Below are 13,328 nucleotides of genomic sequence, written 5' to 3'. Positions count from 1 at the left end.
CTGTGCGCTGTTGAGTTGCTGCAGTGTATAATTAACTTTAGACTCAACTACAACAACAGTGACCTGTAAGAAGCTCCCCAAAACCCCATGGAGTTGCTTGCATGCATAAAGTTACACAATATACATACAGCAGCTCTTGGGAGAAAGGTTCAAGATGTATCCCTCTGCATGGCAGAAAATGCCAACCAGTATTTTTCACCTGATCTAGATCAAAAAGCAGAAGGGTGTAAAGAATCTGCATTAGGAATTAGTGGCTAAAATTTCCAGGTATAAAACTAGCAGGTAGCCAGAGAAAATGGGGATGCATCAGAGTAGTGGCGATGGAGATTAATTTTGAGTAAGAATGGTCTTAAAGGTAAATGATGAAGCACACTTCCCACACCTGTCACCAAAGGGAGATCTCCGTAGATGGACAGCTTTCTAAAAATCACTTTGAGGCAATGTTTGCTTCTGACATCAGAGCATTTTGTAAAGCAAGGCTTTGGGACAAATGATGTGCATGTCACAGGCTGTAACTTCACTGCAGAGTTAAGACAAGGGCAGAGCTGCTGAGAAAGCATGCCTGGAAAATCACAAAGTTGTACCCTGCTATTCTGCATCAGAGATTGGTTTTCATAATTATTATTTGTTGAATCATATCCCAGATGAGCAAGCAGAGTCCTCCCCCTGGTGGCAAGCAGAAAAACACATAGCAACGAGTTTCTACAGTTGTGTTAATCTAAGGCTATAAATGAAGTATGGAGCATCAGACAGGACCTGTTTTTTATTAGGTCAACTGATACATCTGGGAAAAAAATACAATTTTGCAGAACACAAATCATTTTTCAGGACTTACATAGAATTATTTACTTTGAAGGCTGATACAACTTGAGAACAGTTGCTGAGTTCAATTTGACAATTTATTAGACAATTTGCAAGAGGAGCAGAGTATAAAACTTGTATAATAACTTTTAGTAGCTGAACAGGGTAATTGCAATGTGCAATAATCCCATTATCTCCACTGAGTCCTTGTCTTTTAGTGCTCAATTGAGTATTACTGTCTAAAATCCCTTTAAGGCAGAATGGTCTGGAAAGTAAAATTCATACCACCACTAACAGTAAAAATGGACTCAGTAGGCAAGTTGCTTTTATTGTATCCAACAATTTTCCTCAACTAACATCCTCAGGTAGCTTTTAAAAAAATTATCTGTAGAAAATTATCTCTCTGTGTTTGTTATTGGAAGTTATGGCAAGTGCCTCTTGGACAGGATTTTTTCCTTTAGATGACTATTTCAGTGGATGAGGGGAGAGCAGTGGGTGTTGTTTATACTGGCTTTACTAAGTCTAAGACTAAGACTTTCCTTTTTTTTTTTTTTAAGACTTTAGAAGGGCTTTTGACTGTCTCCCATAGCATTCTCACAGACAAACTGAAGCACAGGCTACGTAAATGGACAGTGAGGTGGACTGAAACTGATAGAACTGCTGGGCTCAAAGGGTTTGGTCGCTAGTGGAGTGACCAAGGGGTGGACACTTCAGCATCTCCATTAGCAACCTGCACGGACAGATGGATCGCACGCTTGGGATCTGGCAGATGATACGAAACTGGGAGAGCAGCTGATAACCAGACACTTGTACTGCCATTCAGAAAGACCTCAACAGGCTGGAAAAAGAGGCAGAGAGGACTATCAGGAAGCTCAACGTGGAAATGCAAAGTTCTTCCCCTGGGAGGAAGAACCCATGTATCAGTACAGGCCAGGGGCCAACAGGCTGGAAAGCAGCTCTGCAGGAGGGATGTAGGGGTCCAGGTGGAAAACAAGTTGAACATGAACCAATGATGCACCCTTACCAGCAGGTAGAGAGAGGGGATTTTTCCTCTCTATTTTTCTTCTCAGTTCCAGTAGATAAACACTAGGTATAACCTCGACCTCAACCTCAAGTGTAAGAATGGCTGAATTACAATTACATGAAAAGCAACTGTTGTATTTTAATTATATAAAGGAGAAACCTTCTTCAGCTGTGACATTCAACACTAATAACCACTGCAACATAAACACAAATATATTCCCCAGTCTTTAAGAATGGAAAACTATGCCCTTCATCAAAAAACACTGTCTGCATGCTTATGTTTAAAAAGGTTTAATTTTTCACCCTGGTACAAAAATACAGTACAATGTGATGGCAAGGCATTAGCCAAAAACATTCAAAGAATAAAAGGGGATTCCCCGTAATGCTTCAACATAACCCACCTTCACTCAGTAAGACAATCAAAAGGTGAGTAAGTTCAGTTTCTGCCCAAAGGCAAATAAGGATGAATCACAGAGTCTTACATAAAAATACGTTTGCAGAGCTAATAATTTTACATGCTACTTGGACATTGATGAAATTTACTCTACTTGGCTTAGTGGCAAAATTTATGGTTTGGGATGTCTAGAAAACACCTGGCCCAGGAACATGTCCCACTCATATGAATCCCCAGTAAAACAATGGGATCACACAATAATACCAGTGAGAAAAGAGGGATCCAACCCTGATTAAGCGTCAAAATGTCGGCTACTTCTAGTTATTCCAATCACACTGTTTGTCTTCAAATGAATGTTCTGCCCTACACACCTCCCTTTTAACACCAATATTAGTGGTTGCTCAAACACATGAATTGATGTGTTTGCACATTATCTGGTTGCAAAAAATCATTACAGTACACACAGCCAGGCAGAGGAGGAGATAACACTGAAAGTGATGCATGTGTGTGAACTCCAAACAGGGTTTAACCTAACATTGTTGACAGGAGAATTATGTCCCTCCAGTGCATCTACATTCTTGGTCAGTTTAATCATTGCCTTTTAGAGTTTTGAAGTGATGGGAAAGCGTCATTCAGTGTATTCATTATAGTTCATCTCCCAGGTGTTTTTGTTTGAAAGCATCACCTGTGAGCTTCTCTTGGGCCTCCTTCATCCCTTGGACAACTGCAAGATCAGACAGAGAGAGATCAACTATTAATCTAAAGACAAAAACACCAAGATAATGGTAATGAATGTATTTTAAATCAACACAGAGTTATATGTGTACACAGAATGTAAATCTACAAAACAACCCAAGGGAAAACAAAACAAAAACAAAACAAAAATCAGGCCTGTGCTCTTCTCCCAACTATTTATGAATTGGATGATTTTCCATGTGACAAATGGAGGAAGCTTAGGTCCTAGAGACATTACGGTAGGTATTAAGGTGAATCATGATTCTGAACATGGTTCCTCAAAGCACAGAGAGTCACTCTGTGTAACAGCTCCTAGTTATGCTGTGATGTAGCATTTTTCTCCACAAAAAAGTGAAGGTGTTGTCCTTCACTCAGGAGACACCCAGAGCTTCACATTACTAAAAAAACACTTCAAATTATTTTTCACATACCTTGATCAGCATTGGTATAGAAATACTTGTAGCTGGGGTTTCCTTTCTCATTTATGATTTCTGGGTGAACTTTTCCGCTGGGGTCTATGAAACAAGAGATCAAAGAGGAAATTTAGGTGGCAACAGTAAGAACATGATCCTCTGAGTGGATACAAAAGCTGTGAATGTCCTACCCATGAAAAGGATTCTAGGAATGTAACCTCCATCAGGACTGAAGGCTTCATCCTTTGGCTCTTCATCGTCCTATCGAAGCAAGACAGAAAAGAGGGAATGTATTAGCAAGCTATCTAACAAAACACAGTACTCTTTTTAAAGAAGCAAGCTATTGCCTTCAGATTCCATTTACCCTGAGCAATTTACAACTTGAACAGACAATAGGTACTGCAGTATCTTCCACTTTCAAAGAAAATAATGTTATTTCCACCTAAACAAGTATAATTTGTGAAAGTAATCTTTTTTTTTCCTGTCAATTTGCATTAAACATTGCTTAGGTTTAGAAATGTTTTATACATCAGGAAAGAATGAATACGAATTCCTTTACAGTGGCAACAGCCTGATAGATGGTAGAAATTGTTAAAGAGACAAGCACAGAGTCAGGTTTATAAACACAGTTAATAAAACTATACTGAAAAAAAAATAAAAACAATTAGCTGCATCAATCATCCTGCATACCTACTCAGGAGTGCAAGGGTTAGGATGAAGACAAAAACCAGATGCAACCAGTTAATGAGGATTCCAAATACTTAATTACTAAGCAGTAACATGGATACAAATCAGAGGGTAGCGTACCTCGAGGTTGACCATAACAAAATTATGGGCAAGTTCAGAGATCTCCTTAGATTCAGCAAACTTTGGCTTCAAAGCTAATTAAGGAGGGAGGGAGAGACAGAGAGAGAGATGTGTAAATACAGAAAATATTTCAGGTTTTCAGATCAACATCAAAGTCTCTACTCCATTCCTGCCTCTAGAGAGCTAGTGATTTTCAATGAGCAGTAGGTAAATGGAATGTATGTATCAAGCTGTTCAAGCCAGGCTCAGAAGAGGCAGTAACTAAAGCGATCCCTGCTGAGCTGCCACATGATGAAGCCTGGCCAACAGACTTACGCACTCATTTTGGAACCAACGGAACAGAAGCAAAAAGCTTGCTTTAAACCATTTCTTACTCAGCTAGTTCAGCCTCAGCCTAGTCATTATGACTAGCTTGTTCCTTTGTGATGCTGAGAGAGAAAAAGCCTCACCTTCTAAAACCACCAGCCGAAAGTAAGGGCAATATAAGGGCAATCTCTTAATTCTCAGAGATCATTCCTTCCCTCCCATTTTTATAGCCAAGTGCAGGAAAAATTGCAGCCACTACAGACGTGCAGCATTTCATGTTACTTTGCTGGCATTCAGGCATGACTGGCTTTTGGCAGCGCTAACAGGTAATGCGGTGTGATATTGCACCGCTCCAAATGAAATACAAGTACAGCTAACTGCATTTTGAATGCAAAGTTCATGTTTCTCATGTTACTCAATTTGCATACAAAAGTTCATGAGAAATTCCATCAAGCTTTAGTGTTAAATACACTCACCTTTGCAAGCTCCACACCAAGACTTGTGGATGATAACCATAAGAGGCAAACCACTTTAAAAAAAAAGAAAAAAAATGTCAAATAAAGCTTACAGCCAAGCCTCTCAGCTATTACTTTATTATTTCTAAATTCTATTGTACATTTTAACAGTCAAGCCTTCTACAAAGGCTATATGTAACAGAAAATATGGCGATGCAGAGGGATTCATCTGCGTTTGTAGGTTTTGCTGTCTTGCAAGAAGTATTCCAATCTTAAACACACGCCCAAATAATTTATTAGAAATGCCAACCAATGATTCTTGTGGAGTAGGAGACTTCCTTTTTGGAAGGTTTGCTGTCATTAGTTCAGACATGCATAGAAGCATAATTGGTCATGTGTTTTTTTTAAAAAAAGGCAAGGGTTAGTCACAGCAGCTACGTAAGAGATCTCAGAAGGGATTTGCACAGCCACTTAAGCCAATGCAATGGGTGACCGTCATCCATCCATCCCTCTCCTCGTCACGGTCTGTGTGTTTCAGACACTTCTTTTGTAGCCTCCCATGATTAAGATCTGGGATCACTGAGCAATAATCAAACACAGTAACCTGGAAAACCTGTCAGCTTCCAGGCTAGTTTCCCACATGCTGGTATGCTGAAACAAGTGTGAGAAGTGCCAGGACCAAGAAGGGAGCTGTGTGGAACTGCAGCCTAAATAAAGTACAAGGTAGAAGGACCGAAGTGAAGAGCCTAAGTTCACTGCAGAATGAATATAGAGAAATGCTTTTTACAGGACAACCCAGCGTACTAAGTTCAGCATATCAAGTACATCATGTGAATATTATTCTCCATCTCTCTTCCCAAAGACTTCACTTGACCTTCACTACCTACACTACCTGGAGGTTGATTCCACTGCCTGGGCTATGTCTCATTTAACCTTGTTCTAAAAAATCCCCTTAGCATTTCGCCTTCTGACGAATTCAAGCTTAACAAGTTTGAATTCTCTAAGCTCCTTTGTAATGTATTCAGGCTGCATTATGTGATTAGACAAAGAGGCCTTAAACACGAAGAATTTCACATATTTCCTGTTGTAAATGCTGGTGACTCAATTAATCCCTCACTTCACTGCTCTCAGTAACATATCTTGACTATTTTACATGAAGTTTATGTTTCTAACAAAAAAAGTGACGTACTTACAGGTGATTTTTATTGCTATTGAACACATTTAGGTAGTACAACATCTACCTCAACACTGTTTGCATGTGGAAGTCCTTACAAACACTTTTCAAACAGCTGAGCTAGTGAAAGCAGACTAGCACAATAAACTACAGAAGACTAAGAACAAGGAATTGGGAATCTCATCCCTTTTCTCTTCCCATTTATTCCCTTTAGCTATGGAAGAGTATCCAAGGGAAGCTAGTAATAGTGATATAGCTTTCAAAATAGTAAGAACAACCTAAAATTAGGCAAAGGAAAAGAAGGCATCTAGAAAGGTAAACAGAGAACATATTACATAGATACTTCTTTCAGGTAATGCCAAGCAAACACCACTGTGAACAATGGCAAATAATGGCTAGAAGAACTGAAAGACAAGTTTTTCTTCAGCTGCAGATTGGTATGAAAAGAAATCCCTATCAGCTTTAAGTTATAGCTTTCAGGACCAGTAAAGGGTGGAAAGGAAGGAAGGAAGGAACATTTGGAGTAGTTCAAACAGAAGCCTGGCATTTATAACTAAATGACTGCTGTCATCTTCTTTACATAGGACTTTGTTTGCAATGAGGAGCAAGAATACACATTTCCCTGGTAAAGCTCATATTACATCTGTGCCTTCTGCCTGATGACAAAAATATACTTTTTTCAGCTTTTATACAGTCCAACCTGATTTTGCTCCTTCCTTAAGATGAGGCTGATTTAAGTCTGGAAAATATGCATTGTCCTTATCATCAAGGATCTTCACGTCAGAAGAGTTACCAGAAACACCTGATCTTTGGTACTGCGTCACACTTTTTTTTTGAGAGATTTTCAATGCAGATTTTAAATGCAATTGCTCAGAGTCTTGGAATACAAACTCTTAGCCAGAGAGAACTCACAGAAGTTTTAGAGATACTGCACGTGTTTCCTCACCTTTATTCTCTTTGACAGGGAAATTAATTTTATTTACATCAAAACATTTCTGTAGTCATTTCTCAGTTCTGAAATGCCTAAGTCCATTTAGCAACTGGTATGCCAGATAAATAGCCAATGCCATGCAAATCAATGAAGTAACCCTTCTTGCCCCACTTTACAATTTCCTCCCAGGTAGCACTATAAATACAATTAAAATCAGAACCCAACGACATTTATTTAAATGAGGAATGAAGCACCCACCAGAAAGTGAAAAGTATATTTAAGCCATATGAGTAGTAAAGACTGAAATTGTTGAAACTAAGCACAAAAATGAGTTACCCAGTCACAGCCAGTACAGACTTAGGGAGAGTTTCACCCAGAGCAGAAACAGCCATTTTAGTTCATCCTTCTTCGAAGAGCACAAGAGCACTCATTCTGAAACAATTAGTGATTTTAAAAGCATTTAATGATGACCTTGCACAGAAATGCCATAGCACGTTATTTCAATAAAACAGTCCCACGGGTAAATTAAATCTACTCCATTTAAGGCACATTTTATTGTTAAACCTGAAATAGAGAGGTTTAAGTTGGCTAAGCCAGCACCCTTCTGTTGTGCTGAGTTCGCAAATCTATCTCTTAGGTTCAATAGGATTTTTCTGAAGTTATATCCGAAAAATACAGCCTGTTCCAGTCTGGGAATTGAAGTCCCTTCTGCAGTTTGACATATCTGGAGACAGCCTTGGAAAAGCAATCTTCTTATTCACAACATAAACAAAGCCACTGCACAGTGGACAAGTTTTCCTTATGGTCTCTATCTTCAGGCTCTGACATTTAGATACGACATGATTATCGGGGTGTAGGTCTCCACAGGAGACTTCACTTGCTTGGGGATGCAACAAGGCCTCCTCTTGGAAAAACACACGTGGGGAGAATGCGGTGGGGAGGGTGGCACGAGAGCCTCCCTAGGGATCTTCTTAGCAGTAAAACGTCAGCAGCTGCTGCAGGGCCACGGCATCCTGCTGCTGTCATGTGTCACGATATGCGACAGGCGGGCCACGAGCTCCTTGGGTCCGCGGCTGGGAGGCACGCTCTTGCTGCTGGCAGCGCTTTGGCCCGGGGCCTCGTCTTCACTGGATGCTGCGGCTCAGGTACTGCAGGAACATGCTGGCCAGCTGGGGCAGGTTTTCATCGCTGGGCTGCATCTTGGTGTAGCTGATGAACTGCCTGCGCAGCCGGCTCAGCTCGGCCATGCCGACGGGCCGGGTGAGCACCAGCCCTTCCACCACCCCGGGGACGCGCACCGCCTCCCCGGGCAGCACCCCGCTCCTCTGGGCGGCCATCACGGCGGCCACCACGTCCTGCGTGGCTCGGTCGAGGCGGTGCAGGAACTCGCACGACTGCAGCGGCTGGCTGCGGGTGGCCCGGTGCGGCGGCGGCGGGGTGCTGTCGAAGAGGGCGGCTCGGATCTCGGCCAGGGGCAGCGGCTCCTCGCCCCGCACGGTGAAGAGAGGCCGGTCCCAGCGGTTGCGGGGGTCCGGGGCCTCGAAGGGCGGCTCGGGGGGGCCGGCGGCGCAGTGCAGGAGGCAGAGCGCCGTGCCCGCCTGCCGCGCCGCGCAGTACAGCTCGTAGCGGCCGCTCCGCAGCTCGTTGCCCGCGTCCACGATCACCACGTCCCGGCGGCTCAGCCGCCGCTCCACCTCGGCCCGCAGCGCCGCCCGGCCGCCCTCCGCCTCGGTCACGACGTGCGCCCGCCGCTCCGGGCCGTCCAGCGCCTCCCGCAGCTCCGCCGCCCGCCGGCTCTTGCCGCTGCCCGGCGGCCCGCACAGCACCACCAGCGGCATCCTCCCCTCAGCGCCCGCCGCGCCGCCATCCTGACCCGGACGGGGCCGCGACTGCTTCCGCTGGGCTCCGGCCCGTCGCCATGGCGGCACGGCCTGCGAGCGGCCACGGGGCGCCGCCACAGAGGGCACCGTGCGGGTCCCCTCACAGGGGGGCGGCGTGGGGAGCCAGCAGGCTGCCCCTGGCACGGCGACACTGAAATCACCACGCAGCCCCTGGCACTGTGACACCCGAAATTGCCACACAGCCCCCGGCACTGTGACACCCGAAATCACCGCACAGCCCCTGGCACAGTGACACGGAAATCACCACACAGCCCCCGGCACTGTGACACTGAAATCACCACACAGCCCCCGGCACAGTGACACTGAAATCACCACACAGCCCCTGGCATGGTGACACCGAAATCACCACACAGCCCCCGGCACGGTGACACCGAAATCACCACACAGCCCCTGGCATGGTGACACCAAAATCACCACACAGCCCCTGGTGCGGTGCTGCCAGTTTGCGAACTGTTTTGTTTAAAAGTACAATTGCGCTGGAGTTAGCTTCGAGAATGAGATGCTTTCAGAAATACACAGAATCATAGAATGGTTATAGGTGGAAGGGACCTTACGGATCACCCAGTTCCAAGCCCTTGCCATGGGAAGGGACACCAACCACCAGGTCAGGTTGCCCAGGGCCTTGTCCAACCTGGCCTTGAACATCTCCAAGGATGGGGCATCCACAACCTCTCTGGGCAGCCCTCTGAGTGAAGAATTTCTCCCTAACATCTAATCCAAATCTCTGCTCTTTTAGTTTAAAACCATTCTCCCTTGTCCTGTCATTATATGACTGAGGAAAAAGCCGCTCTCCATCTTTTTATAAGCCCCCTTTAGGTATTGAAAAGCTGCAATAAGGTCACCCCTGAGCCTTCTCTTCTTTAGATTGAACAGCTCCAGCTCTCTCAGCCTTTCTTCATAGGAGAACTGCACAAAATTCCTCCATCTCCACAATGACCTGTAGCGTATGTAGACGCCGTTTCCAGGACCTCCAAGACATCCAAGGAGTGCTATTTACAGAACCAGATTTAGTCTTGAAACTTCCTGTACTATTGTCCCCAATACATCTTGCTACATAACAGATAATTTCATGTAATTTTAATCGTCAGCCCTAAGGTCAGACTGCTGACCTGCATCAAGTGAGCAGGTCTGTGTTTCTAGCAAGGAAAAACAAGTGTGCATCACATCCATTGCTGCCCAGGGGGGATTGTGAGAACAAATGCTCATCCTGCCTAAGCACTCCCTCCTTTATCTGTGCCATTTAAAAACTTCCTCTGCTTTGTTGCAAGGTAACACTACAATTGTTCCTGCAAATACTGAAATTGTCTATTTTTTTTGTACATGTATATCAAATGAATGCTAAAATATCCAGTTATAAATGTTTGCTAGACTTCTGAACAGTACCATCTGTGTTAATATGACTAGACCTTGCACAGTGAGTGGAAATCAACAGGTAGATCAGTTTGAGAGCAAAATTCAATTAAACTACAAACCTGGAAAGCATAAGGAACTTCCACTAATGTCAACATTGTAAGATCTAGGTTATAAATTTAAAAATGTAAGTAGAATTTATAAGCATACAAATTTCTTCCTCACCTTTTAACAAGAAGAGATTCTGAGAAAAATATGTCAAAATGTCATTTTTAAAATCTTTTCATAGAGACAGTGTTGTTATAGAACTTAACCTAGAGAAGGTTCTACTTAAACAGCTTATAAGTTTACTATAGTTTAAAACTTCTTTTTGCAGACAGTAACAAAACAAGTTGTCTTATGTCGAGATCTCAAATCTACATAGGTACATCCACTGTGATGGAAACTATCAGCACTGCTGAGTTCAAGGGGACTGAGTACCACTAACGCATGTGTTTGTGGGTTTGGGATCCATATCTTTACTGTGACAAATGCTCAAAAAATATTTTCAAAGACATGATAGAACTTCAATAATTTAATTCCACATCTGAATAGTCTCCTAAACCATCTTTATATTTGTTAATAATTAGTATTTTCTGTGGTTAAATTTAGGATTGATACAGAATCTTGACAAATTTTTAAAGCCACTTTTCTGTATTTAAAACTAGGTAACATACCTGGCCGCTGCCTCTTTCTTCCCATCTTCTAGTGTTCTCCAATGAATATGATCTCCAAAACCTGCCAGAGAGAAAGGTTTATAAATGCTGCATAGTTTAACATATCATCAGAGGAAAACAGTCCAACCCTTTGAACATTTTCAACTCATTATATAATCTTTTTTTACAGGAAATTATAATCTCAGTCCTGGGAAGACTTCTGTGAATACTTACAACCTACATGGTCTTACAAGGAATCCCACTGAAATTAATTAACAAAAACAAACCACAGAGTCATGAATATTTACACATATGCAAAGGACACCAAAATTCCCCGAGCAGAGATTAAAATTGAAGTGCCTTCTGATTATTCCCCATTCTTCCTCGATCTGTGAACATTTATTAACTGATTACTGACAAATTAAACATGTCACCATCTGGCTTCCTAAATCCCACTGAATGTGAACTAGCACAAAATAACTAGGCCTTAAAAATACCTAGGCCAATAAATGATTATTAATTGCTCTAAAGCTACTACGTTAAATACTACCACTGATGATAATTGTCACCAAAGAGTAAGAAAGAACCCCGTTACGCAGATTACTGAATGTTACAGTGACTGAACAACGCAGGAAATATTCTACCCAACAAGCAGATAACAAGACTTGTTGCGTCTTGTCTGTTGAGATAAACCAAACAAGCCCATGTCAACAATGGTAAAGCAGGGACTGCCATTTTTTTCACCCTGTAGCCAACACACCACTACCATCATGTGGCTCAAAGCCACACGGAGAGCTGAGATGAAGGAGATTTGGGAACTGTTCAGAGGGGAAACCCCTTTGAAGACCTCCCCAGAGGTCTCATCGCTCCAGTAACGCGGGGCTGTGCTCAAAGAGCAAACATCAGCCATGGCATGCCCCTTCCCATCGCTGAGGCTCACTCAGCAACCCCCAATGCCTGGGACAGACTGTAACCTCACTGAGGGGGCAGATTTTGGGAGCTACAGGGGGACCAGGAGCCACAGGCTGCCCATTGCTGTCACAACGGCAAGTGGACATTGCCTCCAGTAGACACCTGCAGCGAGGCAGCTGAAGAAAGCTGAGTGCAGGGCCAGCAGTGCCTCCTTACTTCAGCATCCAGGAAGTTTGAACTGCTGGCACAGTATCTTTATCACCTTAGCTTATCTCCCGATACGAACTGCCATGACCATGGATGATGCAACACATCAAATATTTAGTTGTGCTAATAGTAAGGCGGAGATGCCCCCTCCATGTCCGCGTACACGTATCCGTGGCAGTCAGCCGCAGACAAGAGGCTGTGTTCGTACTTGCTGAAGGCAGCGGAGCTAAAAGCTGTTGGGTTAGCAGAAGTCATGTTTACTCAGAATATTGACACATTAGGTATCGCAAAGGCCAACGTGTTCAAACACGGGAAATCTTCTATTGTTCTAAGCAAGAAAGCGCCTTCTTTAAAACTAAAAATCAGTTTGTGATGAGCTTCAGTCTGTTTTTTAAAGCATTACGCAAAACATTACAGCGTGTTTATTTTGAATGAGAGTCGATTAACCGCAGAATGAAAGTTTGCCAATCCCGATACGGAAATAATGGGGGCTCGCACCACAAGGCCCTGCTGACCACGATCCAGGCGCGTTACCACAGCCCTGGGAGATTCACCCGCGGGGCAGCCCGCCCAGGGTGAAGCTCGGGTCCCTGGCGAGCCGTGCCTGAGCCAGCCGTTAACCACGGCAATTAATTACACGGGGAGGGAAGGCGAGGAGCGGCCAGGCAGCAGGGAAGCCGGGGAAGTGCCATTCATCGCCTGCCAAGAGCCAGCGGCGGGGCCGCCGCGCACCTCAGCGGCCGGAGCGGGGACGCCGAGGGGCTGCGCTGCCTGAGAGCGGGGCAGCTCCCGGAGGCTTGGGTGTAACTGGAGAAAAAAGCTGCAACGGCAAAGACCGCTCAAAGGCCGCCTTGTACCGAAGGGCAGCACCTCCCTCAGCTGCAGGGAGCTGTGGAGGCAGTGCCGGTGGGTTGGGGTACCCAGCCCGGTCCCCCCCCCCCGGTCCCCTTCCAGCCTCGCCGCCGAGACCCCCGCGCCCGGCTCCCCGGCAATGCCGGCAGGTGAGAGGAAAGCACGAAGGAAACGTTTGCCTGACCCTTTCCGAGCCCTTCGGAGGCGGCTGCGGAGGCCGCCAGCAGCAGGCACAGGCAGAAGATGGAGACAGCCGCGGGCTGAGCCTTCATGGCGGCGCCGGCACCCCCGGGCGGACCCTGAATCTCCGAGACGCGGTAGGACCGGCTCCGGTGATCTTTTTCTTTTTTTTTTTTCCTTTTTCTTTTTCTT

At 44.6% G+C, this 13,328-nt stretch overlaps 2 protein-coding genes across 3 annotated transcripts; both read right to left on the bottom strand.

Annotated features, from left to right (window-relative positions):
• Positions 1-748: 748 nt before the first annotated feature.
• On the bottom strand, positions 749-13,274 carry TXNDC12 (thioredoxin domain containing 12). The gene is made up of 7 exons (XM_080603337.1): positions 13,141-13,274; positions 11,007-11,067; positions 4,956-5,008; positions 4,174-4,247; positions 3,558-3,627; positions 3,385-3,468; positions 749-2,942 (listed from the first exon to the last, which is right to left on the bottom strand). The coding sequence occupies exons 1-7, from the start codon at positions 13,226-13,228 to the stop codon at positions 2,863-2,865; spliced, it is 510 nt and encodes a 169-aa protein (XP_080459463.1). The 5' UTR covers positions 13,229-13,274; the 3' UTR covers positions 749-2,862.
• Positions 7,026-10,984, bottom strand: KTI12 (KTI12 chromatin associated homolog). Of its 2 annotated transcripts, none has more exons than XM_080603332.1 (2): positions 9,304-10,984; positions 7,026-9,200 (listed from the first exon to the last, which is right to left on the bottom strand). In XM_080603332.1, exon 2 carries the CDS (start codon positions 8,875-8,877, stop codon positions 8,164-8,166), a length of 714 nt encoding a protein of 237 aa, XP_080459458.1. In that variant the 5' UTR covers positions 8,878-9,200; positions 9,304-10,984; the 3' UTR covers positions 7,026-8,163. The 2 variants fall into 2 exon arrangements, with proteins under 2 accessions (XP_080459458.1, XP_080459457.1); XM_080603331.1 differs by having other exon boundaries at positions 7,026-9,208; positions 9,312-10,984.
• Positions 13,275-13,328: the final 54 nt, after the last annotated feature.

The sequence above is a fragment of the Anser brachyrhynchus genome (assembly GCF_964034855.1).
Source record: "Anser brachyrhynchus genome assembly, chromosome: 8".
NCBI lineage: Eukaryota > Metazoa > Chordata > Aves > Anseriformes > Anatidae > Anser > Anser brachyrhynchus.
The sequence above is the reverse complement of the archived record's forward strand: the minus strand, read 5'-3'. Positions and strand labels throughout refer to the sequence as shown.